This window comes from Pithys albifrons, chromosome 7, assembly GCF_047495875.1.
Source record: "Pithys albifrons albifrons isolate INPA30051 chromosome 7, PitAlb_v1, whole genome shotgun sequence".
Lineage (NCBI taxonomy): Eukaryota > Metazoa > Chordata > Aves > Passeriformes > Thamnophilidae > Pithys > Pithys albifrons.
The window spans coordinates 42,159,966-42,187,491 of record NC_092464.1 but is presented as its reverse complement, the minus strand read 5'-3'; the positions used below and the strand labels follow the sequence as shown (position 1 = coordinate 42,187,491).

At 39.8% G+C, this 27,526-nt stretch overlaps 2 protein-coding genes across 6 annotated transcripts in view; both read right to left on the bottom strand.

The window, feature by feature from the left end:
• The window catches only part of CMTM7 (CKLF like MARVEL transmembrane domain containing 7), a 29,966-nt gene extending 28,431 nt beyond the window's left edge, over positions 1 to 1,535 (bottom strand). Inside the window, exon 1 of one of the 2 annotated variants that reach the window (XM_071561147.1) lies at positions 1,305 to 1,535. In XM_071561147.1, coding sequence (XP_071417248.1) covers positions 1,305 to 1,466 — 162 coding nt within the window. In that variant the 5' untranslated portion in view covers positions 1,467 to 1,535. Of the gene's footprint in view, positions 1 to 881; positions 929 to 1,304 lie in introns of those variants that run through there. The other variant, XM_071561149.1, reaches the window with a different exon arrangement.
• A 3,838-nt stretch (positions 1,536 to 5,373) lies between these two features.
• Positions 5,374 to 27,526, bottom strand: part of CMTM8 (CKLF like MARVEL transmembrane domain containing 8) — a 47,642-nt gene continuing 25,489 nt past the window's right edge. For all 4 annotated transcript variants that reach the window (XM_071560205.1, XM_071560204.1, XM_071560203.1 and 1 more), the window contains 3 exons: positions 12,535 to 12,708; positions 8,624 to 8,740; positions 5,374 to 5,912 (listed from right to left, as the gene is read on the bottom strand). In XM_071560205.1, the coding sequence (XP_071416306.1) occupies positions 5,829 to 5,912; positions 8,624 to 8,740; positions 12,535 to 12,708 (375 nt within the window). In that variant the 3' untranslated portion in view covers positions 5,374 to 5,828. The remainder of the gene's footprint in view (positions 5,913 to 8,623; positions 8,741 to 12,534; positions 12,709 to 27,526) is intronic.

The following is a 27,526-nucleotide window of genomic DNA, read 5'->3' as shown; positions in this document are numbered from 1 at the left end:
ACAAGTCTACTGTTTTAGGGCTACAGGTCTCTCGTCCCCTGAAGAGGTTCTCCAGATGCACTCAATGGTTTGGGAACAACCCAAGAAACAAATAGGCAGCAGACAACTGTTAGTGTTCCTACCAAACAGAATTCATAGTAAGGGACAATCCTGAGGACTCCCAAGCGCAGGACAAATGCTCAACAAGTGCAGGTTGCCATGAGCAGTCACATGCACCTTTGCCTCTTGCTACCAAGGCTCATTTCTAAGGGCTGATGGCTAATAATGAACTGGAAGAAACTGGGCAGCTTTTAAGGAGAAATTTCAGGATTTGATATTACTCCACAGTAACCTTCTAATGTCAGTTTAGGAACCTGGGCACTAGTAACATACACAATATTGAAAAACTGACTAGACAAATAAAAGCAGGGGGGAAACAGGCATTGGGAGTTTGTAAAAGATGAAGGCAACAACTCCAACACAAAATGTCAAGATGCAAATTTTTGCAGGATGAAAATTCTAGAGGTATTGCTACATGATGTTTTCCATCCTTTTTCCTAAGCATCATTCACTGCCACTGCTGTAATTAAGCTGGCAAATCTCTCCACAGATAATTGTGTGCCACAGACACGAGACAGAGCTTATCCATCTGTTAATCGACTCTGCATCTGCATGGAGCTAAATTTCCCGCACTAAGTCAAGTTAAGGCATCAGCTCACATTCTGAGAAGGCTCTGCTATTGATTTCTTTTGAATTTCAGCCATGGATCTCCCACGTCCCTCCCTGTGCCACTAGGGTAGGTCACTGCTTGGAGATCTCTTGACAGACAGGGCACGGAGCCAGATGGACCAGCAGTCTCAGCTGTGGTGCTCACCCTTACCAGATCACGCCCGAAAACTTACCCATGCTGAGGAGTGAGGTGTTCACTGCAGCACGATGTTCTGTAACACCACGATGTGCTGTAACATCACGGTTTTACCGTTAATAGTGACAAAAAGTTAACACTGCCTACTCTGGGCTCATGCACGTTCGTCTGAGCAGAAGTGCTCGGCGCCGCTTTAGGAAGGAGCAGAGGCAGCTGCTGACAGACCGTAACGCTTGGCTTTGCCAGAGGAACATGAACTTTTCGTCCTGCTGCCAGAGCTGGGGGGCAACATCGCAGAGACCAAACCCGCCAGGAGCCGCGGCCCCAGCACTCCGTGACGACTCTCTCCAGACCCGTCGCCTCAGGAGCCGTCCCGCAAGGATGAGCGCGGCACCCCGGAGGGCTCCGAGGGCCCCAACAGCAGCCCCCAGGGGCCACCCCCGCCCCGCTCGCCCCTTACCATCTGGGCCACCTTCAGCATGCCGGCGCAAGAGCGGAAATAGGAGCCGTCCATGAGCTCCGCGTCCGAGCCCGCCGAGGAGGAGGCGACGGTGAGGGACGGCGCGGCCGCGGGGCCGCCGCTGCTCACCCCGGTGCGGATCACCCGTGCCCCGTGAGACATGGCTCCGTGCCGCGCTGCCCTCGCCCTGCCCGGCCCGGGACGGGGGAACGGGACGGGATGGGACGGGGCGGGGCGGACGGGGCGGGACGCGGCGCCCCCGGGGCTGGCGGGGGCCGGGCGGAGGCGGTGCGTCCCCGCCCGGGGTGGGGGGGGGGGGAAGGCCGGGAGGAGCCGAGGGGTTTTCCGTCCTGAGGGGGTTTCTTTCCCGCGGGGGAGACGCTGCCGCACCACCCAGGGGGAGAGGGGTGCGGGACGAAGCCCGGCAATCAGGAGCAGAGGCAGGGACGCTCCTGCTGGAGCGGCAGCCGCAGAGGGACGCCTGCTCGCCTCTCCTTGCAGCAGCGGGGTTACAGGGAAACAACCCGAAGGGAAGATTGCCAGGCGGGCAGTGGACGCCTCCCGCACAGTGCGGGGTCCCGGGAGGGGAGCTCCGCAGCGAACCGGCCACCGCAGCGGTGAGCAGCTTTTTCCTGGGATCCTGAAAGAGCCCCTCGACGTGTCAGCCAGGCTCATGGTGAGGAGCTACCCCTGCACTTCGCTGTGCAGGTACAGCTGCAAACAGCGTCTTCCCACACAGCATTTATTCTTACAAAAAAAGAAAACCCACAAACCTTCTGATTGACAACCAAAACCCATTTTTGTTAAGTGGGCAGCGACAGGCAGAACTGTAATGACTGTGCAAGTGTCTCAGCCCCATTGTTTGAATTAAATCATGCCGATATACTAACAAAACGCAGAAAAGGAAGATAAATATTTCCTCATGTTTAAAAATAACTTGTTTTGCTTTCTGACAAGTGAGGTAATAGCTGGCCTCTGAGCTGGGCATGTGTCACTTTTATACTCATTTGAATTGTAATCCCATCCTCTGCTGCTCTGTTCTGGAGGTGGGATGGACATTCTGTTCATATTTAGTATTTAATAGCTCCTTCAGCAACTAAAATTGTTCTAGGAGGGAAGACAGGTTAGTCCTGATGATCCCCAACACAAATAAGGGACTAGTGTAGGCAATTTACATGACCAGGGTGGGTTTGCCAGTGTGGGCAATGGTCTGCAGTAGACTTAGTACATGATTTTGGACTTCCATTAAACCAGCTAGTAGTTGCAATAAAAGATATTACTTGTCACACATTTTATCCTATGCCATTAGATAGGAAATCTACAGCACTGGCTACCTTCACAGGAGTAAAATACTAGCTGATGAGAAAAAAAAATTGTTCTTTTTTAAAGAGTAGCCTTTTTTTCCTCCCTCTTCTCCTTACAGTTCCGGTTCAGAAGTGTGCATGGTTATAGGTTTCTATAAGCCCTATGGAGGAAGGTTCTAGTAACTTCTGCACTTCCTGTTAGGAAATATAGTTTTCTTACCTGCTGATTCAGCTTCTTTAGTTCTTTATTTCTTTTGAAATTGTTTGTGTCTAGGGCCCTGCTGATCCGAGTTCAGCCCAGTGAAATAAAAATACCTTTAAATTAATACAAGCAGAATAACAGTCATATTTTCTACTCTGTAATATAGACATCCTCTGTAAACCACTGGGGCAAAGTCAATCTATGACACAATCTATAATGTAATAGTTACATTTGAAATGTTTATTATAGTTCTCATGCTATTAACTTTGTCTTTATGAACATACATGTGTGTTATGTATGATGATGAAAACATGTACTGACAACTCCTTAATAAATGAAAATTGATAGCCATAAGTTGACATCAAGCATCCTTATGTATGAGTTTTCAGAGATTGTTTGAAACAAGTTATTTATAATGTCAAATACCTTCATTTTGCAAGCTGATTAGCATTTTGTTTATTCCTCTAAATATCTGTATTAAGAATTTCACTAATGACTTCATTACTTACCAGCTGTTCTTTTAAGGTTTCTTTCAATCTTATGAGTACTAACCTATGCTCGCAGCTATGTCTTAATTGTTATATGATAAACAACATCTAGCTCATCTGCTTTATCATTATTAGAACATACAAATATATCAAATCATAGTTTGCAAATCAATACTTAAAACTTAATGCACTGGAAGAAAACCTTTTGGGTGCTTATGCCTTTCTTCAGGCCTGAAATAGGAGGAGCAAACTTCCAAAGGAATGCTCAGTTTGTACAGATTCCTCCAGTTTTAACTAGATATTCAGAACACTTGAAAGACAGGTTGGTATCTGGGCAACAGATGAGAAAGAGCATGGGAAGTAAAAGGCAGGTAAGCAATGTTTGTGGGGGGAAAAAAAGCAAGGCCAACAACAAAGCAAATTTTTGCCTAGTATGTATTTTTTAAAATTCAGAATTAAGGATTCAACTCACTAATTTGTCTTTGGAAGTCATACTGCACATCTTCTCTTGAGGATCAGCATTGAACACTCAGAAAGCAGGTAGATATTTTGGCTGAATCATTCCTTGTCTGGTTTTGTCCTTCCTTAATGGGTTTATTCTGACATGCAACACATAATTTCCATGACAGTTTTAGATAAACTGGATGAAAAATAAAACTTTCTCTTAGCTCTACTCCCTCTTACCACTTCTGTCCACAAATGATGTCTGAGTTATGACTTGGACCAGAATATTACAGTTACCACAAAATCATGAAATGCTTGTGCAAACATAGTCACATTTTTTGGACTTAAGTATCTAAATGTAATTTTTTAAAGTCCTTCTAGTACTACTAAAGTATGTTTACTAAGGAGAACTCACTGATGAGATTTTATTTCTGGCTATCTGTCAACATTTTATCAGTTGACATTTGAATCATTTTGAGGCTTTGATTCTTTTTCCAGCAATGGAAAGCAGCATATGAGATTTTAATGAGACATTTTATCTGTGTAGATAAAATGCATAGTTGGTAGCCATTCTTCCTTCTCACAACTGGGTAATTTTAGCAAGCAACAGATACCCTGAACTATGTTGTGCAGGCCAATGCAACTTGCAGACAAATATAGATTTTTAAATATTATCTTGGCTTCCCTTACACTGAAATCCTGTGACTCCAACAGATAATCAACAACAAAACCATGTGATCGAGAACAGCACTAGATGGCTGCTGATAAACCTTCTCCTGCAAGGCACATATGCAAGGAACCACACCCTGTTTAGTTACAAGGAGAAATAGAGAAGGGTTTTTTAAGCAGTAAGGTTTCTCTACTACCCTGTATAATCATCCAAGTAAGTATTTGAAAACTGGAAGACAGTCCAAATCTTTTAAACAACATCAAAAAACTTTAAATAACATCACAAAATGATCACAACCTTACACTCTCCACATAATTCCTGGAAAAAATTCCTTAGGTAATTTGTATTTAAAAGTAATTTTCAAAGATGTCTGTTTTGAAAGTCATGATCTTCTGTCATACTTCTGTTTGATTCAAAGATATTTAAATATAAGCATCAACTTCATTTGTTAAACTAACAAGGTGCAGATGATGCCACTAGACAGGAAAAGAGGCAGGAATTTCTTTGTTTCTAGCATTGGTGTCTTCAAAGTTCTATGGATTTATTCTTTATATTATTTAATATGATTTAGAAGCCGGGATTTGAATTAGAACACACTAACGGCCTAATCTGAGGAGAAAAAAACCCATCGAACCACAGTCCACTGAGAAACAAAAAGTATTAGCTATAGCCAGTGATTTGTGATACTCTCAGTTGGTTAAGCACTGAGAACTAAGGGACTGATGTCTGGGCTTATGCTTTGGAGCCTGCTGGTTCTGAGAAACCTGTTAAGATAATGTGTTTTGGGTGCAACATTCCCCAGTGAGCTTCAGACCCACAGGAACAGGTTCCAAAGGCAACCCCATGATGAGACAAGCTGTTAGAATAAGCAAACTGACAGGATCATCTCAATTCTTAGTAGTAGATATCATACGCTGAAAAAGAAATTAAAAAAGCAACATTCCACTCCCAGTTTACAAAACATGCACAGTTGGGTAATTTATTTATTTCTTTTTAAAGTTTCAGGTGGTTTTTTCTGCACAATGTCAGGTTTTATACATAATAATGAGACAATATCAATCTTAAGTTTTGATTTGTCGCACTCAGTATCAAAGTACACCTGTAACATTTAAAAAGTTACATTTACAAACTTGGCACATTGAGTTAGATTTATTAAAGGTTTAGTAGTAACAACTATACAATGTCTAGAAAAATACCATGTTAATTTTAAAAGAAGCAGTATGAAATTTTATTATACAATACAGTGTTAGATGTCTCTAAAGATGGCATTATTATAAATAATCATTTTATCTCAGTTTATATTTGGTCAATTCTAACAGAAATGTTCAAAAATGCCTTACCCCTCTTCCAACCTTTTATCAAAGGTGAGTAATCCTCAAGATATTTTATACCACAGAATTAATTTTAACAAAATATTTACTGCAAAGTTCGTGATCGCCAGGATATAAGGCTAAAATATGTATTTCCAGCATAGCAGGAGGTAACCACGAAGGCAAAGAACTGTAGAGAAAAGGAAAAGAATATATTAGGGAAAAATTATATTTGAGAGCACTGTCATTTCTAAGGAAAAAATATTTATGGGATTTGGGAAAAGGAAAATAGCAGGCTGACTAAAATGCCACATGCTCACCTCCTTGCACTTGTGTGGCCATCACAGCCAACACTGTGTATGTAAGCTTATAGTATGCACAGAAATATGGGCCTAGAAGCAGACATGGAATATTTCAACTTCCTTTATAAAGTCCACATTGTACTGCCTCACTGTGGATCTTACAGACTGAACTGCCACCACTCCTATACTTGCTGCTTTTAAAGCCTGAGAGGTAGTTCATGGGATGGTGTGAGCTCAAGCTGACACTCCTGTCCTGCTGCTGTTTCAGAGATTCCCTACAGCCCACCTGTACCTCAGTGTGGCACACTGTGCACCAAAACAGGTTTGTTTACAGAGAAAAGTAGCATTCAAATGCAGGCCCAGACGTGTTTTCAAGCAGCACTATTGATCAGGTTCCCAATTCCAGACGTCCTCTACTGATGAATAAAGGTATTCCTCAGTGCAGATAACAGTGACAGCAACCACATTGTCATGTTCCTGCTTTGGCAGAAACTGGTAACAGAATAACCCTTCTGAGCAGCCTAGATTTGTGTTATGTTTCCAGATTAAAACTACACAGTATGAGTGGTGTTGCTCGTGCAGCCCTTGCAGCACACACAGAGAAACCAAAGAGCAGCTGTGAACTATTTCAGTTGCACTGATAAAGTCCAATTCAGCACCAGTGCTTAAGTTCCTGTTAATCACTGCATATTGTTCAAAACAGACAATGTTCAATATGGTCTTAATGATAATACCAGAAAGGTTTGTGCTGGTAATGAACCAAATAAAGCTGTCACTGCAAAAACGATTAACACCACTTTTCCAAGAGGTGAGCAGTGATAGGACAAGAAAGAACAAACCCAAGTTATAAGACAGGAAATTTCAATTAGATATTAGGAAATAAAAATAAATCACCATGTGAATAATCAAGAATGGCAAGAAAGGCCTAGAGGTGCTGTAGAATAGCCATCCTTGAAAACACTCAAAACTCAAGTGGCTAAGGCCCTGGTAGCCTGATAGGAGTCAGCCCTGCTTTAGAAAGGGAAAGAGTTGGAGCAGATGACCTCCAGAAGTCCCTTCCAGACTAAAAAAAATCTATGATTTTACAATTGTTCCTTGCTTATATGCCATCATTGGCCTATGTAGGCAATGCAGCTCTAAGGGAAGGGCACTGCTAAATATGCATCCAGGAAGTAAAACTAAACCTTTGAACACAGGGCACTTGGTGAGTCTTGCCTAACACAAATTTAATGTGTAGCACAAAAAGCGATAGATGATGATGTGAAATCTTATTACAATAGAAAACTAACATTATTTTCTAATTATTTTGTTTCTTCTTAAATAAAAGCTCCATCTAACAGAATGACTACTGGGGATAGATGATTTGCTAAATCCTTTATCCATGAAACCCTTAATGGGTTTGGAAAGGAAGAATCTACATTTAATAGTTTATTTAGACACTGCATTAGATAAACATTATTAGGAGGTATTAGAAGAGATTCCAAACATCCCATGAGACACTGAGTATTCATGCAAAGTGCATAAAACCTGAATCAGCATGGAAGCTTATGTAGCAGTAAGCAAGCTCCTGTCAACTGCAGTGGCTGAGTAACAGATGGATAGCTACAAACTGCCAGGGGGAACAGACCCCGAACACCACTGAGGTGACAGGGCTGTAGTCATCCAATTCCCAAGGCAAAAACAGAGCAGGTGTTCAAGTGTATGCTCATGGCCATATACAACAAGCTTCAGACAGGATTTGTGAATAGTACGAAGGACAACTACAGGAACATGAACAGTCAGCAAAGTAGCCATGCTTTGGAATTACTGTAAACAGTTGGATTTTACTGTTGCCACAACGTGCAAAAAGTTCTTTTACAACTCTCTTAACTTAGCAAGGAAATGTGTTCACCTACTCAGAAGTGACAAGGCTCTTCTTTTTTTCTTTTTAAAGTTATTTTTCATCCGTTTTGACTGACTTGGATTTCTAAATCTCAGCAGCAAAATAGTAATGTCAGACTAATTAATGATTTGCATCCACTTTAAAACAATGGTAAGTTATCTCACATTTCAGGCGTTGCCCACATAACTCAAAAGGAAGACTAGTCAAAAGCTGAGGCTGTAACTGGGAGATCAGCGTAGAAACAGCAACAGCACTTTCAGGGCCTTCCCAAAGGTGCTGTTTACGTGGCTTAGCCCATGGAAAGCTGAATACATCTTATCCACATGCGTGCAAAGTTAGCTGAGTTAGTTTAAATTGCTTTTGAAGTTCTCAGGTGCGTTGAGGTGACTTGGTGCTCACACAGTCTTTGACTACTCTCGTGCAAGCTCTACCCTCTCCCAGGGAGATAACAATAAATGGGGGTGGGGAGGGGAAAATCAGTGTGATCTTTAAAACATTACTAACTTTCTGATGTGACTGTCGTCTCCTGGTGGAATTTCTAGTCACCTCCAAAAACTATGGACTAAACTACAGCTACGTATAGGTTTTGTGTGTGACCTCCTACGTCACTCTTCAGTTTTTCAGAAACCAGAACACATGCAGCTTCAACCCACACTTCCAGTGAGCCTTCATTTATTTATTGGACATAGAAGTGACTTAAACAAAAACCAAACTCACAGAAGAAGCTGCCCAGCTGTTGTAATTGTGATTGTCCAGATCTTTGGTAACTGAAGATGCATCTACAATGGCAGCAATGAGGTACAAAACAAAGGCACTTCCATTAAAACACAGACCCTGTTGAAAAAATGAACATAAGTAATTAATATGCATATTCATTTGGCTTCCACCATTAAAAACTCTCCTCTGAAATACACTGAACACATGCAATGTACACTAGAAATGTGATTCTTAGCTATTTTTACCTTCTTCCAAGCTTCTATCTGTAAGATTAAAATTTAACTGCTTTGAAGATCCATAAACATTAAAGCGCATTTTGGACAAACTGTTATCTTCATCATGCTAAATCCAGAAAAGTCTTAAAGTTGGTGTGCTGTGATTGTCCAAAAGCAAAAATAAGAACATAGTTTGGTTATCCCAAACTAAGGGTTAGGCAGTAAGAATAGGAACATGAAACAAAGAATAAAACCAAACCAAAATAAAACTGCACTTTATTTACATTTCTAATCTACACAAAGATGTATTGTAGGAATCAATAAGGGGTGGCATATGAAGAACATTTATAAAGCTTCCAAAACTTCATTTTTTCCACTTCTGAAGGAGAAAAAGAAGGTGATTTTTTTCTTCTTAGTTGTATTCTTCCACCTTTCAGCACCTTCCACTTTTGGTTTTTGAGAGGAGAAACAAACAGGTAAAACCAAGGAGGAGAACAGTCTGGATGGACTACGGGGGTCATCAAGACTCCTCGATGGCAGATGCTGCATTTTCTCTTCCAAGGAACAAAGTTAATGTCTCAGGGTACTTATGTTCATTACTAAGAAATAAATAAAGCCGATAACACTGATCTTACAAAACACTACAGAGAACAAACAAGAAGTTTGTTTGGTTTTTGCATGTGAGAGAGAACAGGAAAGGAAGAGAGAACAGAAGTCTAAGAAGATCAAAGAGAAAAATGTATGAGGGGTTTTTTAAGGTACATAATTTGAATACACTGTCCTTTACTTACTCCCTAGTTGATCATGGCTATAGGAAGTTTGTTATTAAAAAAAAATCCCCCAAACTCCTACCCTGCTACCAGTCTAAGGCATATGGATTTGGTCATAAAATATACTTTTACTTCACTGGTGCCATGTTTAAGTGGAATACCTGTGACGTGCTTTGCATCTAGTTAAAATTGCGGGCAACTCAATACAGACCAGGTCCTAACATTGCACATAATCAGCTCCCTTCAGCTTCTGCCCCATATTTGCACTCCAGAGTATCACAAATATAACCCTTAACTTTTGTCGCTTCAGTTGTCTAAATATTGATGCGACTCCAACTTACTAATTTCCATGGTGTGACCCAGTGGATGTTGGGAATATATGCCAGTTATTCACTACTTAATTCACTGGTCACCAACTCTGGCAGAATCTAAAAAAGAGCTGCAGCTCAAGAAGTGAAGTTCAGAAGGAACAGTGGAAAAGAGCCACTTACATACTCTTCTGCAGGCGATCTAATAAAAGGTATTTTCTTTATCCCCAGATCTTACCCCTGATTTTATCTGGGCATTACAGCAATAAAATATCAAGCTGTCAATTTTAGGATAAGATGCCAACAATTGCCAGGTTCAGGTGAACTTCTGTAAAGGGCTGATTTAGAAACTCTAAATTTGACTACCTAGAGTTATTTGTTGTTATTTTCAGATTTCCCGTTCCAAAAAGACTCAATTACCCTGGAAAGCTACAAATCCCTGCAATATCTTGTCATGTAGAAAAGAAAAAAGAACATAATTTCTGAGAAGTGCTGCTCTGGGAAATAACACTGTTGGGGAAGATGGAACGCAATGCAAGCTGATTGGGCCTTTACTGCCAATATATTACTCAAGCCAAATGGTTCATGCTAAATTACCATCTGCTTCTTGAATTCAAATTTACCAGATTTTAAAAGCTTCCATTGATTGTTTTAGCAAAGAACTTGCACTATTAAGGAAAGTCAGTTTTGAAGCACGTCCTTTGGGTTAATTTGCAGTAAAAGTAACTGCATTTTAAGCAATTTGGTAATGTGCTTAACCTGCAAAAAGTGAATTTATGACAGAGAAGTCCAGATGTAATTTTGGATACTGCTTACAATAGAAACAGTTTGAGCTAACTGTCGCCTAAGGAGGCAGAGCAATAACTAGCAGATACTGAAATTCAGGACACTTCTGAGAATAGGGCAAGGGTTGGTGTAAACTATCTCACTCAAAAAGGTGTGTGTCATGCTCTTCTGAGTGAAGACATTAACAACACCTCTCTGAAAAGAGATTCAACATTCCTCTTGGTCAGACAGGAGCAACAGAGGACCAGCTCAAATTTTATAGCTTAGGGCAAAACAATTTGGAATTCAAGCATCTTTTATTTATTTTGCATTTATTTTCCTTTTATATTACCCTTTAATATAAAGTGAGTCTACATTTTGGACTTGCATTTATGTGATCTTATCTACAACATGTTTGGAACTCAGAGCAAGAAATACACTCAATACAAAACAGAAACAAATCAAATACTCCTGCTTGTCCTCCACATAGATTAAGGTCAACTCATTTATGTGCAGTTGTCTGATAATAGCATTCAACTGATGAAAGAGGGGTAATGACCAAAGCTTTATTCAAATGGATACAAAGATGCTTTCCCTTTGAATGTACTCTACTTACATCTGATACAATGGGGAAAAAAAACCCCACACCTTTATATGTACCCAGACACATTACTGCTGCAATTGAAATAATCCAACATTTCTATAGCAGTATTACAGCCTTAATGGTAATTGCTGGTCATGAAACTTGAAAACAGAAAAGCTATCTGAATGTAATCCTGGTTGTTCTTATTAGTCATTGCTATAGCTGGCTATTTATTACAGCAGCAAATGGGAAGACTAAAAGAGTATTCTAGTATTCAATTTTAGTCACATACACAATATAGCTGATAACAAGCTGTTAGCAACACAGAAGTCAAATACATTTCATCTCAAAAATAACAGAATTCTAGTCAATTATCTCTAGCTAGTAAAAACAAATACATAAATAATAATACTGAAAAAAAGAACAGAATGGTATCTCACTGTATCTGAAACATTCAAGGCTAAAATTTATAGTAATTCTTGGATGGGTCACAAATAGCCAGCTGGCTGAGACGACAATGACTTTCAGGATCTGTTATCCTGAAGACCAGCCTGTTATGCAAATGATGTAAAAATATACTGTAGAGAGTTAGAGCTAGCCAGGTTTGTTCAAACCATAAAACTAGATTTGAATTTTAAGTGCCTGTGAATTTTTTCTATAATTACATTAGCTGTTTATCTGATTTGCTTTAAGACTTGAGCTAAAAGCAAAGGATTATGTGGTACATATTTTACATATATATAACTCTTAGTTTTCAGCACCCTTTTCACAGTAGACTACACAAGGATTGTCAGACTGTTGCTACCTCTGAAGCACCTTTGCTTTCACTTTAGTAGAGGAAGACTCATGTTTTGAGAGCTCAGCTTCCAGTTTTAATGGATAGTGTTGATTCTAGTAGGGATTTCTGCTGTTCAAGCCATATGGCCAGGTCTGTTAGCTCAGAGACAGCAACAGACTCATTCTTTATGGAACATAACCATGACAGAGAGAAAAAGAGGTCACTGCATAAGTATCAGTCCCATGCATATTATTAAAAATCAAGTCACTACATCAACCACTGAACAAGATCAAAACATCATAGGAAAAGTGTTTTAAAAGTGTCTGAGTAATATAAAGGTTAAACACTGCAGGTACACAGCCACACAGTCATTAGGGAAAAATCTGCAAAAAGTGCAAGTACAGTTGGTTAACTACACCCATGGAATGCACCAATATTTTATTCTCTTCATAACCCAGCAAACTTGAAACAACAAAGAATGAGTGTATTTACCACCATGGTCCATGGCACCTGGGGGATCCTGGTGTAGGTCATTGTCATGTAGATGATCAGAAAGAAGACAGTGAGAACCCAGTAGAACACAGCTACAAACATCACCCAGCCAAAGGCTGGATATAGAAAGTATTCTGTTCCAGCAATCAGGGTCCACACCAGCAGCCCCAATACCTGCAAAAGTTATGGAGAGGAAAGAAAATTGTTAGACAGTCTTAGACATCAAATATTTGTTCTAGGTCAAGGAGTGACATCACTGCCATTCACATAACCATTTGATGAGCTGAGTTGGGATGCTACACTGACAGAATACTAATCTATCAAAAAAGAACATATAAAACTTCTTTTATTGTGGCAGGGTGTCACAAAGGAGAAAATATTTAATCTGTTTATTTACAGAAAAAAGTCACAGAATATTCTGAGTTGGTAGGGACCCACACAGATCATCACGTCCACCTCTTAAGTGAACAGCCCATACAGGCATCAAACCCATGACTGGGGTGTTATTAGCAGGGATTTAGTTCACCTTTAACTATTATGGAGCCCTACTTGCACTGGTTTTACAGCCAGCTCTCAAAACAGTTGCTTATTATAGCCTACTAGCTGATGTGTATGAAGGTAAACAATACTATTTCACTCGCAACAAAGCCACTATAGAAACAAAAGAATCCATGTGAAACACCAGTGGGATCTTCAGGTTCTGTCTGCCACAGCCACAGGTAACTGACTGGTTGGAATCCAGTCCAAATAGTCCCCACTTGCTCTGTGGAATGGCAGGCACCATAGGCACAAACCAACTCCCAGGACCTTATGACACAGGGTAGTAGTAAAATATCATTACCACTGTAACGTGACTGTAATTCCAGCAGAGCAAGTCAGGTCGGCAATGTCATTGTATTCCACAGTCCTTAAAACACTTCCCAAGTGACCTGACCCTAAATAGTAGACAAGAACTCACACTCAAGCAAAGTCCTCAAGCAAACCAGTCTGAGGAAAAAAACTCCCTCTTGATCCCCAATGTGGCAATCTATTCACATATAAGACATGAAGACATACATGAACAGAGGTTTTAACATACTCTCTCCAGTTTTCTCTAGTGTTAGGTGATCTCCAATGCATGAAGAGGAATAAGGAGCAAACAAAACAAAATTCAAGTCATATACCATAGGAAAAAAAAATTGTGTGTCTTGCAAGTTGTCCAGAAATTAGAAAAATTTCAGTTGAAAAAAAGAACGGGATATTTTATACCTTTAAAACAAACACACACAAAAAAACCAAACCCCACTCCACACACTTTACTGGAGTCAGATGAGGGAACTAAAATGTTTGTATTTAAATGAGGCTTATCTCTTTCTGCTATCTGCACTATGGCAAAATTGCCTAGCAGTGAGAAATAGAAGGATTATAAAATTCCAACAAATAGTAACACAGTTAACAGACAACAGTCAGCTGGACAACCTAAAGTACCTTCTACCCCAATATTCTGTTTCTAGCAGTGGTTAGTAATAGGTATCTGAGGAAATATATATAGAAAAATAGACCATGCAATAGTAGTATTTCCTTAGACTATCTTCCTCAGCTTTCAGGAATGTGCAGTGAAGGGACTTCCTGAGCCTGTGGTGATATCTTTATAACCAATTGCCCCTGACAAGAGAGGATGGTTTTGCTACAGCTTCATTTGCACAAGAGCTAATCCTATTCCCATGCAAGCTGCTGGCCATGGTCCCTTTTCTATTGCAGAACTGAATATGTATATAATGTTTAAAGATTTATCATTAATGCTTACAAGACAAAAACTGTTAAAAATAATTATTGTAATTGCTCCTGATACTACCTTGTATTTGTTTATTTTGTCTTCAATTCGTCCTCCAAATTGCCACCCAAACTTAGATCAACTCTCAATCTGTTGTTTTGTGTACTCACAGCAGATTCATGCATATTTCTTGTATTCATCCACATCTGCACCATGTAAACATAAAAGCACTGCACAAACACCTGTTTCATGGTTTGTTTGGTTTTTTTTTGCCTTTTAATAGAGAATGATCTGTTTAAAAGCATATTTTGTTCCCATAATTTTCACCAATTCAGCAATTTCTCTTTAATAGGAAGCTGTAGAACTTGCTCAGACTGTGATAAAAATTTCTACTTTTCACAGCCTACCAGGGGAGGGCAGCATTGCCTCATAGGAACGGCTCAAATAGCATTAAAACGGGGTACTTGGAAACATGCACTATTTCCAATGGGAAGTTACCAGATCAGCAATGATCCCAGTAGTTCATTTTAATTCTACTTCCAATATCTTTTTACTAACGGTAGAATTCAGTTAATAGGACCTCAAATTGCACGAACTATCCACAACCAGATAAAAAAACAACTCAATTTTAGTGTAACAACTGCTTCAAGATTAAACAACCTTGATAGACTGTTTAGCTAACAAAATACTATTTTATTGGGATACAAAGTTGTTTTTCATTATTCCATTCCACCTTAATCCAAATTTAAATTCATCATCCAGAAATTATACCAACAAATAATTGGTCTCATGCTTGATAAATAATTATTAAAGGGATATTTATCCTAAATTGAAGTATGTAGTAAAATACCAACAGAAACTTGGAATATGAGGCAAGCAAAGAAATAAAACATCCTTAAACACACTCCTGACAATGGTGTTGGGGTTTCGAATGGTTTCAAAAATAAAAGTAGATTTTTTTCATAAAATGCACAAGACTGAAAAATCTTTAATACTAGTAAGATTGATAGGGATACCTCTGCTTATATAAAGGATTATTTCTCAAAAGAGTGAAATATTCACAAGCACCAAATTATTAAAACTAAAAAGGAAAATTCTGGGGTTATATGAGACCACTAATCTTACATTACCACACAACAAAGCAAGAAGACATTCACTAGAGTACTGGTATTCACACTGGTCACTGTTCTTTCCAATAATATTCTAACCTGGTGTTATCAGCCCTCTTTCAAGAAAATTTTAATATTTTTAAATGGCTGCGCATCTCACATGTGTTACAAAGAATTGTTTTTAGCTAGGTTGTATCAATGGTAGAATAATTTATCCAGGGAATTGAGATGCAGCACAGATGTTACAGATTTATATTCTTAACCAGTTCTTGCATCGTAACTTTGATGGGTTGCATATTAGAGTGCATTTGACATTTTCAGTTAGATCTAGATACTCTTACTGCATATTACTGGAGCTGACAGGCTAAAATAATATTTCAGATTTCTTGATTAGACCTGAAAAGGTCAGATCAGCTCATGGTCAACAATTCACTGCGTGTAGTTAAAGGATATGGCAAATGGTTTCACTGCATATGTAAACATACGCAATAAATTGATTTAAAGTTCACACTCACTGTCAGCATCTACAAAATACCCAAGGAGGCAGAGGAATACAGACATCTAGACAAGTCTTTCGTGATTAGCTTGTCTTCTCAGCATGTTAAATACTGAGATTGCTTCTGCAGTGGTAAAAGCCTGTCTCGTAATATTCTGACTGTCCCTTACATAGCACGTTTGCTGTTCAACAGATCAGTACAAACTGGATGACACTTGTGTATTTGCTGGAGCTGAGAACGCTGCTTTTCCTACTGATTTGATATCAAACCTCCCCACTGGGAAAAATTGGACTATGTTCAAATGTCATCTCAATGAGCACCCAGTGTACAGAATCTGGCAAGTGAGTGATAGGTACATAGCACTGTAAAGCAAAGATCAGCAACTGCAACACCTGGGGAGCATTGGCAGTAATTCAGCGTGCACAGACAGTGCACAGCCACCCGCACTGCCTCAGGTGGGCTGAAACACAAGGCAGAAAGCTCCACTCAGGTGCTGGGAAAGGGCCATATCTCATCATAGCCAAATAGGCCACAGTGTATTAATAACAGCTAAGTATTTGGTTTTAATTTATGACCAAGTCAGAATAGGCTTAATTAGAATTACTTGAACATACTACAAACCTGTAAAAAATGAGCTTGAGAAAGAGGAAAAAGCATCAAGATGACCCAAGAAAATAATGCATGTGGCAATCAATGAGAGGGAATGCAGGGTCCTAAGACCATAAGGGCTCTACTAACTGGGTCCAGCTTTTCAAGTCAGCTTAGAAACAGGGATTTCAGAGCATGATAAAGGCAGGCAGTGTTCTCTTGTTTATGGCAGTCTGTGATTTCAACTCAGACATCTATTTTGTGGTCATTTGGCTGCTGCTTGGTCAGGTAGCTCCATTACTAAAGTGCATTAATATGTCAAATGCACTAATGCATACTTCAGCAGTTGGCAGATACCATTAAAAGGAAGTAACTTCGCAGCAAAGTCCAATATTATTGAGTGTGCAGGTTTAAAATTAGATGCTTAATTGCATATTCAAACCCTTAAATAAGTGCCATAATTCTTCTGCAGTGTTGAGAACTTCAAAACTATCAGACTATTTAGTCACTTAAAAAAAAGGCTTTGTTGCCTAGTACATGAGGCACATCTTGTCTCATGTCTCTGGTATAAGTCAGCAGGAATGAAAGCAGGTGTGAGCTTTAATCTGTGTGTACAGTTTTGCTTTTTGAAGTAGTTTAAAAACTGCAGACCAAAATTTGTACCTGCAAATGCCATTTTAAAAGGCTACAATGTAACAACTCCTCTGCAGGGATACAGGTGTTAGGAATTCTGCAGCATTTATCTGGGGTGGTTAACTCAGCAATATGGTTAAAAATGCGTATGCATCCCTTTCAAGGGAAAAAGAAGTTTCATTGTAGCAGAACTGACAGGAAGAATAACCCAAGGCTCATCTATAAAAAAAGGCTCATAAAATTAAGAAAAAAAAGACATGCTTGCCTGAAGCTTTCCTATCCTTTATCCAAGAGATGCTTCCTGCAATCATAAGCATTGCAGGATTCATATGGAGTTGCTGCTGGCACAGATGGAAATGATGGCAGAATGATAGTTGTGCATTTGCAGCATGAATTGTCTCCTGTATGCAAAGCCACCTAAACATGGACAGAATCCAGCAAGCAGAAAGCAAGACATCTTGCCTCTCCTTTCCAAGAAAGGAGATTTATGACTAGAAAAAAGAGAGACCCTTCTAAATGATTGCACATCATTATTTCACTACTAAATCACAAGTTAGGAACTACCTCAGCAGCAGCAGCACAAGCAGCCCATGAATGTCTAAACCTCCATCCTTTTCTCTGCTTCGGTGGTGCTGCTGGTGGTGTGGTTTTCAAGGAGAAAAAAAGAGGGAGAAAGAACACTGTCCCTCTATTCCTCCTGTAAGACATGTCCAGGACAGTCAGTCATAAAAACAGACAGATTTAATTGTATTGTATTTTAAAAATGCAGAAGGCTCTTTTTTTCTTAACTACTTATTCCCATCTATGGCTCAGAGGAGCAAATGTTTGCACTGCACTTAAATAATGTCTTTAAATCAGAATTTTTGTGCTCTCACACACCATCAACGAAGTGGCATACAACAATTCCGTCTGCTGCCACTAGAGGGAGCACCATCATTGGTTTGGGGTTGGTTGGTGGGTTTTGTGTTTTTTGTTTGTTTGTTTGTTTGTTGTTGTTTTTTGTTTGTTTGTTTTAGGAAAAACACTTTAGAATGGATAGTTGCTGCAGTCTTCAGATACCCAGCAGTAACATCAGGGAAATTTCCATACAATGCTGAACCATGCAAATTGAAAGGAAACGCTCAAAATGAGTGATGTATACATACAAATCTTTCACTAATTCTAAGCTAGAGTGTCTGCACAAAGCGACTTTAATAGGTTCACTTCCATGCCAGGTACAACAGCAACATCAAATGTAGGTTTATCCACAAATTTGTCAAAATAAGAATTAATGTGTTTCACTTAAAAAAAAAAGAAAAAGAAAATTGTATAAGAAAAAACTATATGAAAGCCTACAAGTACTGGATAAACTAAATATCAGCCCAGAGTAAAACACAAATCTTATTTGTGCTGCTGTCAGAGAGAAGGTGATAAGCATATTTTCAAACTGGAAAGATTGAAACTTCATCTATTTCTATTAACACTGAGTAAAGATGAGGAAGTTAAAAAACGTTTCCCAGCTCCATTTTTTAAAGATACAACAACCTTGCTTAAGTGTCTTTGAAATTTCAAGTGCCATGTTCACATACTCCATAATCTAATCAATACGTGGTCTTAGCCTACTGCCAGTCTTAAACATTCTTTTTAACTCAAAACCTTAAAATGAGTTGACATCAACCAATCACTACTATCCCTTCCCCATTAAAAACCACACTGCACACCACTTTTTCTCCATAAGCACTCTGTGGCATTAGCAGTTGGAAGCTTTTATTTTGCCAAGAGCTCCAGTGGAGGAAAACTTTGTGATTCACCCACAATGTCTTCTAGTGAGTCAGTTTTGCAGAAGAGAACTCAGGCTTTACGTACACACAGGGGAAAAAAATCCTTTGCTTGGTTTTGCAGGTTGTACACCAAATAAAGGAAAAGCCTTGTGTTTTTGCTGAAACTTCTCAGGGCTTTGCCTTCCCAGGGAAAATATAAAAAAATCCACAGGACTTGCAGAAACATGCCAGAAAATTCACAGATCATACCAATTTTATTGTTTATACAGTACAACTCTTAGCATCAAACTGAAGTATCAGCTATGGGTCTCAAGTCCCTCAAGATACTTCTAATAAAACTGCAAAATTCAGTTTCTTCTACTTTTCCAGAATTTCTAAAAATTGCCTGAACACCTTTTGAATTACTTTCAAGCAACCAATTTCAGTGTTAAATCTTCCCAAATGTCTTCAAAATGTCTGTCATGCTCTTGGCTCTGTGACAGCACCTGCACATACCCCTCACTACAGGTTAAATGGGCTTGAAATACTGGCAATACTGACCATAACTTCAGAAAACTCCCCTCACAGAGTTGTTTTTTAGGATAGATTTCCTAAGAAAGAAAACTACTGAAAGCAACATGTGCCAAAATGTGCTCCAGAATTATGTGTTCACTAAAGACTGAACTCTATTACCCAAGAGTGTAGTCTAAGTCCTATGACATGCCAGGAAATCTCCTGACCTAGGCTTGAAATGGGTCAAAGCCCGCTGGCAGACATTTCATTCCATAGGGAACACACCTATTCCGGAAAGAGAATTCAGACAAAGCTCTTTAAGAGCTGACAGACCTCTTGTGCCTTTCCCACAGCTCCACAAAGAAGGGAAGTCCTCCCACACCTACCCCAAATCCCCAGGAAAGAGTCTAAGGGCATCTTTTCCTAAAAAACTGGAGGCCAGACCTGCTGGCGTGTGAGCCAGTAAAGAAGGGCCAGTCCTGGTGTTCAGATCTTGCCACTCATTATCCAGGTCAGCTGTGCAGTGAGAATGCCCTGAACCAGCCACTGCATGCGTAAATAAGGGCAACACCTCGCTCTTACAAAAGGATTCACACTGAGAGGCAGAGCCAGTGAACAGGAGTGCCCATGAAACCACAAGGTCTCATTGGGAAGAGTGGAGAGACAGAAGCAGTGGCTGGCAGGCAACTGGTAAACTTACTTTTCTGATCAGAAGGGGTACGGCAATACCGCAGTGCTAGCTGGGCATAAGGACAGTAACACCTGAGCAAAACGCAGTAGCACACCCAATTTCATGTCACCTTAATGAGTCTACAGCCTGTTAGAATGAATAAATCACAAAGGTACTCCTTCTCCAGCCTCCACTGCTGACTCTATGGAATGCACTGCAGCTCATGCGTGAGGAATCTCTGAGATATGGTGAAGCTGGAAGCTGAGAAAAGTAACCCACGAGTGGGAGTCAGTAAGGAAATCAGCACTGTCCATCCCAGCAGCATTTTACAGCACTCCCAGGGTGCTTCACCTGAGAAATATGCATGGAATGTGTAACACCAGAGCTAACAGCAGCAACACAGACCTAAAGGAGGTAGCTTAAATTAAAAAAGCAAAAGTTGTTTTCTGGAAAACACAGATATCTCACATCAAATATGTGAAATCACTACAAAAGGTTTCTTACACTTTCTCACAAAGTTCTGTTTGTAACTAGAGGTAGGGTAGTGGATATTCAGAAGGTAAACAAGGAATAAGACTGTGCTTGGGTTGTAATTTTTTTTCCACGTCATCAAAATTGTCACAATGGAAGATTAGAAACTCTTAGGAAAGGAATAAAGTAATAAAAACCTCTACCAAACAGTATATATCACAGTGCTTTATAAATCAATGGTGTGCCCACACATAGAGTATGTTCTGCCCATTCCTCTCTCTCATTTCCAAATTGATTCAGTTGGATTATGCAAGGCACAGAGAATGGCTCCTACAAGAAAAGGAAGTTAAACTTGGAAAAAAGGATGAGTTTCATTTTCTTTTGAAGACTGAAGCAAGACAGGACAGAAGTCTGCAGAATGGCAGGTGGCATAAAGAAGAGAACAAGGACTGGATTAGGACTTCCAACACAAGAAGTATCCTGCTAAATTATCACACAAAAAGTTGAAGAACAACAGAATAAAATGGTCATTTAAAACTAAATAACATAATCAAGAAGAAAAAAACCCAATACATAACACAATGCCATAGGAAACATCATACACAGCCTGGGGTAGCCCTGCCTGTATGTGTTACGTACATACATGAAAGTCAAGATGCAATCTTCAGCACTGGAAATTCCTAAATGGGCAGTTTGCTAGAAGCTAGAAAACTATAGCAGAGAAGAGCCTTGCAGTATGTGCTCCTTCTTACACTCCTCCCTATGTTTTCAGTATCGGTCATTGTTAGAAACTGAATGCTGGACTACACAGACCACTGAACAGATCCACTACAACCACCATTACTACCCTCTGGTTTTAACTTGCCTTACTTTCCCGCAGACGACCCTGGCAACCAGGGAATGCAAGATGCAAAAGTGTTTATAGAACAGGATGAGATGATTACATGCCACATCAATATATCATTTGTTTCTAAAGTACCATTATGAGGAACCATCTCAAGCAACGGTGAAGAAACTGGCTTGAATTACATCATAATAAAATTCATCTTCTCAGCAGAGCAGTGGTTGGCCATTAACAGATCATTAAAATGTGTACAAAGCATAAAGATTGGTCCTTGTCCCAGGGCACTTTCCACAATAAATGCTTTAAAGTTTGAGGGCTGCATTCAGAAGCACAGTACTGTTTACTCATGCCTGTGAATTTGAACTCAGCGCTTGTGTTTTGCCTCGGGATCTGCATACACAGAGTCATTTATATGTACACTGTGTATATATGAACTTATGCACCCCTGCTAACACAGCGCTGCCCATTGTTTTATCTACACAGAGGCAGCAGAAGACACAGCTTTGTCTCTGCCCCTAATGTTCTATAGTCTGAGGAAAGGACCTTCATGCAGAATACAACGTGATGGGCAGTCGGGAGAAGGAGCAGCAACCTCAGAGCTGCTGCAGCTGATCGGGAACACACTGGTTACTGTTATCAGCGGCTCCATCGGGGCCACAGTGTAATGTAAAAATAAAGAGGTGTGGTACAAAATGCTACTGAAGAAAAACAGCCTGTCCTAAAAAACACTTGCTCACCTCTCCGGAAGGGCACCGGGTGACACAGTTGAAAGGCAATGACCTGCACAGTGCTTAATCTCTAAACGTCAACGAGAGGATCTAAACCTCGAGGAGAGGAGCCGTCCTGGCCTCTTATCTAACAATCACAAGGGATGCGAATAAAAGGAATGCTGCTGCTCCCTTTTCCTTCCACTTCAGCAAGGGCTGGCTGCGGCAGAGATCACTCCCACCACCCAGCATTTTCCAGAAAAAAAACACCTTGACATCGCACAGCAGTGCTGTTGATTTCAAATTCGCTGCCTCCTCCCAACCCTGTCAGGAAACTCTGAAGTGATACTGCTACAGCAAACATCACGGCATCATGGAGCTGGGAAATACTTAGGAATTCCTGCTGTATTTTCCCCTTCAGCACCAGAGAAAGGAAAATGTAAAGTAGTAGTATATAACAATCAAACACAAAACAATCTGTCTTTCCAGTTGCTTTCTGAGGATATCTTCACATAACACTGCTTTCCAGTATGAACTTTAAAGCAGACAATTACAAAGCAAAGCAGTCACAGAGAGACACACATGGCATAGGATACCTATGTCTTTGCTTCCTAGTGGGTGGTTTTGTGCAGCCTCTAGAGGTCATGGATTTTGTAGGGAACAACTTGAAGATTCAGTACAAATACCTTCACATTTAAAGCTAGCAAATAAATTCCATACTCTGATCACTTTCTCTTTTCAAAAGCCTGCTTATAAATCAAGATCTGTGAAACTACAAGGGCAAATGGGGTTGTATTTAACACTCAAATATTAATGTATTTTGGAGCTCTGAGTAAAAGTTGTATGTGATTTCATTGAGAATTAACATTCACAAGTTTGTCCTCTAAACAGTTCTGTCATAGTATAGGAATGAAGAAACAAAAATAGATCCACATGAAACACAGGAGTAATTTATTGAGCTTATTTTCAAGTAGTCCTATCACCAAATTCAGACAATGCCATAGAACTCAACAGATTCCAATTTTAGAAGACCTTCATAATATAAAATTATGTGCATATTTGAGAGCTCATTAGTAGGAAACATCAACTACTAGGTAGAAGAACTTCAAAGAGCTTGCAGTGCTTCTTTGTGGCAATTTAAATGGAAAAAAGAAGAGGAAATCACATTGGCAAGCTTTAGAATTCTTGTTTTGAGACTCAAACCTGAGACTTGGACAAAGGAGGAATTTGCCTCACATTCAACAAGAATGTCAGTTGATGATGAATTTTGTATCTCTTCCCCAGATAGAAAGGACTTCATTAGTGCAGCTGCAGTTTAACTGGGCAAGAGGGTCTGCCCCCTCCCACTTTAGGGGCTTGAGGGCAGCATTTCTCGGTTGGGACAGATAACAAACTTAACATACTACCTTTCATTTACGCAAATGTAGTGACTGGTTCATAAACAAATGGGATTTTTTCTGAGAAGGACCACAGACTTTAAAGTCAAGCAGTAGAGACAAATTTCTGGAGGTGAAGGCCGTGGTACAGCCCTTGAGCCCTGAACACGACTTCTCCTTCATAAAGCACACACACCAACTGAGTGCACAGGCTTAACCTCCTACATACACCCAATACATATTTGTTTTCATACTTCTGGGAGGTGCATTCTGAGGAAATGATCATCCTTATACAGAAAAATTAGAAAAAATACAATGATTTCTAACCATCAGTAATCACATTTTACTTTTTCTTTTATTATTTAAACTTGACAACGTCAAAAGTGGACTCAGTTCAAAAGACAGAGGGCCATTTGTGTCCGTCTGAATGCATCTTCCCCAATGTGGCTATTATTATTATAATAACAACAATAATAATAAATTTTATTACTAAAACTACCATTGTTTCTTAATGGAGCAGGAAGGATTTGTTGTTTTGTTTTCATATACATGAAAAGTCTCCTTCAACCTTGATATTGACTCTACTATCTACATACAAACTTTTCCTTTAAAAGAAGTTTTGTAGCACTCAATCTTCCTTCCTCTCTTAAGGGGATATATATCCCCATGAAGGGATATAGCTCCTGAGGGTAGAAAACTACCAGCTTCTCAATAAAAGGCAATGATTTGTGTAAGTTCCTTCTAACATTTGGTGCATGTGTGAATACACACATGAAATACACACATCGGCAAAGAAAGTAATCCTGCCATCTTTTGTACATTAATATGGTGAACTATTTTTAAAAGAGAATTCCTAACAATGGTTACTTATGAATTATGACTGCTTATTTATGTAGTCTACTTTGTTTAAATGGTGTCTGCATTCTTCAAGAGAACAATGCTGTATACAGCTGCTTTATTAATAACGTCACTGGCTCCTTGCTGCTATTTTTACATCTTCATCTTCCTGTTAGGCCATGTAAATAAAGATGCCTATAATTAGTGGATACATAGCATTGTTTTACATGTATTAGCTGTTACATTAAAATAGAAAACTTATGGCTTCTTTGGCAATAACTTTTATTTTGCCCTATAGTTAAAATGCACAGTCATAAAGCCAGATATGATGCAATGGAAAATTCAAAGAGGGTATCTGCTATGAAAAGCTATTGCTGCATTCTACATCTGTTTACACAGGAGAAAAATGCTAGCTGTTCATTCAAAAAATTTAAAATGAAAATATCTTTTAATTTCAAGTTGAAAACCAAGAAATCAATATTGTACAATACAGAATTTTTTCTTGCTGAGACAGAATCCTCTAGTCACCAAAAACTGAAACACTGCCTGACCAACAGAAGAAAATAAGTTTACATTTAGATCTATTGTTGTGTGCCTATTCAGAAGCTAATTGTACCCTTTGACTATTTCTGTATTAAGTTCCAGGTAAAAAAAGTCCAACACCAGGAACCATTATCCATGCTTTTAGATAAATATCAAGGGTTTTACAAAGATTGATCCACAAGTACCTCAATGAAAAAATCTTTCTTCTCTGGTAAATTTGTTTTCTGGATGCATTTTGCATTGACAACACAGAAGGACAGCATGCCTATAAGTATTTCACACTTGCATATGCTGTTCTGGAGGTATTGGTGTTCACAGACTTCACAGTCAGAAAGGACCATTTTGGACATGTGGCCAATGGTATAAGGATTTGAACCTACAACATGCTTTTTGGAAAGAGATGAAGTCTTAGCATAGACATTGCAATAATGAGATTCATCTTTTCTCTAAATAAGCTGCCATAATGCCTACTGCTCTCATTGCTGAAAAACCTCAGCCTCACTTCTCATCTGAATTTTTCTGAAGTCAGTTTCCAGCCATGGCCTTTTCCAAAATCTCCATCTGTCACCAATATATCAAAGATAACTTTGAACTAAAAGCCATATTCAAAACTGTTGACAAGACATAACTGAACAAAGAGATAATCAGAAATACTAACATTGCTTCTGACCTTGGGTTTTTTAATTCACTTATATCGCCCCTTTTTTCTTTTTATGGTAGTAGTAGGAAGAGTTTACTTTGAAGGAATCAAGAACAGGGCAAATCTAGAATTAAGTTTTCAAGAGAGGCCTATTTAACACCTGTTATCACTGTTTCACACTTAAAGGTTTGCAAGCGTATTTAGGGTACTAAAGGAACTTTAGGATGAAGAATTATATGCAAGTGAAACATTAACACCAAATGAAAAAATTAGTTGGTGAAATGTGTAAAATTACTCTACAGATCACTCATCTTTTTAGAGTACTCCTTGTTACTGTTCTCCATAACTTTCATTTCAAGGTTCTGAAGAAAAAATCTACAAGCCTGAAGGACTTCCCATAGCCTCTCTGCTCTCCACGATAAATACTCAAGCCATGCATACAGCATAAAAGAACAAAGTAAAAAGCTCTGTGGGATACCTGACACTTGAAATTCAAACTACTGAAGCCATAAATTAAGTATATATGCCTGTGTGTGAGGCAGGGTATAATGTTCTCCAACTGCTTCAACAGGCTTTGTGTAAACAAAGAACAGAACAATTGGCTACAAATGTCAGCTTTCTAATGCAAGGGGGAAAAGTCCCCAATCAAGGGAGAAAAACCCAAAGCCATTGGCGTATCCAGATTTAAATAAGTGACCAGAAACAATTTAATGTCCCTCAGATGTTTGCTCTGCTTTTCTGCCAGAGGTTGCTGCCTGCAAGGGTGACTGCCGACAAAGCTGCTCCTCAATTACTGCACTAATGTCCAGTGTATTTGAGGTAAACCAAACACTGGTTTTGGGTATAACTCTTAGGCTAAACTGTGAACTGCAACGAACAGCAAGACATGGAGACCTCTTCAGCTGTCTGCATTGAAGGGCTATCAGCCTGAAATCAGAACTTCTGTACTTGCCTCCTGTAATACAGAAACACACAGAATTCCCAAGAGCTGCTGCTCTCACTGTATGCACTCATGCCTCACTGTCCTCATGACACAGCTAATTAATTTTTTAAGGTTTTCAAGCATATTCGGTTCCATTTCTCTCTCTAAATCTGATTTTCCAATACAGTTCACAGATGTCAGAATGGCTACAAACTACAGGGATTACAATGGATTAGTGAATCTCATGTGCCTGAAAGTGTTTAGAGCAATTTCACCTCTTAGTGAAAAGGTACTTCCCACACATTCTCCTTCTAGCTCCTCTGCTGGTATAGCACTTTCGTCTGGGAGACAAGCATGTTGTAAGACTGAAAGCTGGTACAACCCCCAAACATGTTTAGCAAAGCTTATCCACAGCCCCAGCACAGGGTAGAATTGCCCTGAAATTAAGGCAGATCTCCTCAGCACGAGATCAAAATATTGGACTAAAATAGCACTGCCTGCTCTCCATCCCATCCAGCTTCCGCCCATCCCTGTGTCACAGGAGCTGACTCAGCAGCCAGGGCACCAGCCCCACCTCAGGGTACAGCCTCATGCACAGGCATAAGCCAAGCCAATGGGAAGGGAGGACAAGGCTCCTACACCAGCCACCACTGGCAAATAAGAAAGGCAGATAAATAGAGGGCAGTCACCTCGTCAGACTTCAGCAGCAGATTTGCAACTGTTTACTAGTCAACAGCCTCTGCATCACTCAGGTCACAGCTCGTCACTGGTTAAGGTGACAGAACTGTGACTGTGTCAGCTGCTGGATCAGTGCTGGTGGCCATGACCTGAGCCGGCAGGCAGTACCAATAGCCAAAAAGGCAGCAACTGGCCTGGTCAAAGGCTGTCTGCAGCTGACCTGGAATTTATTAGCAGCAAGTGATGCAGCACACGCCCCAGAGTTAGAGATCTTTAGGTAAGGTAACACCAGGCAAGTTGCTGAGGGGTTACAGGATGAGTGAAGGTATGTTCTGCACTTGCTTCAGGGGAAAACATACTAAATGCCTCTGACTGCACACAGACTTTTTGAATAAAAAGCCTCCATATCACTATGCAAGCTTTCAGCTTTCCCTTCCCACCCAAGTGATACTTCTGAAGAACTCAAGCCTTT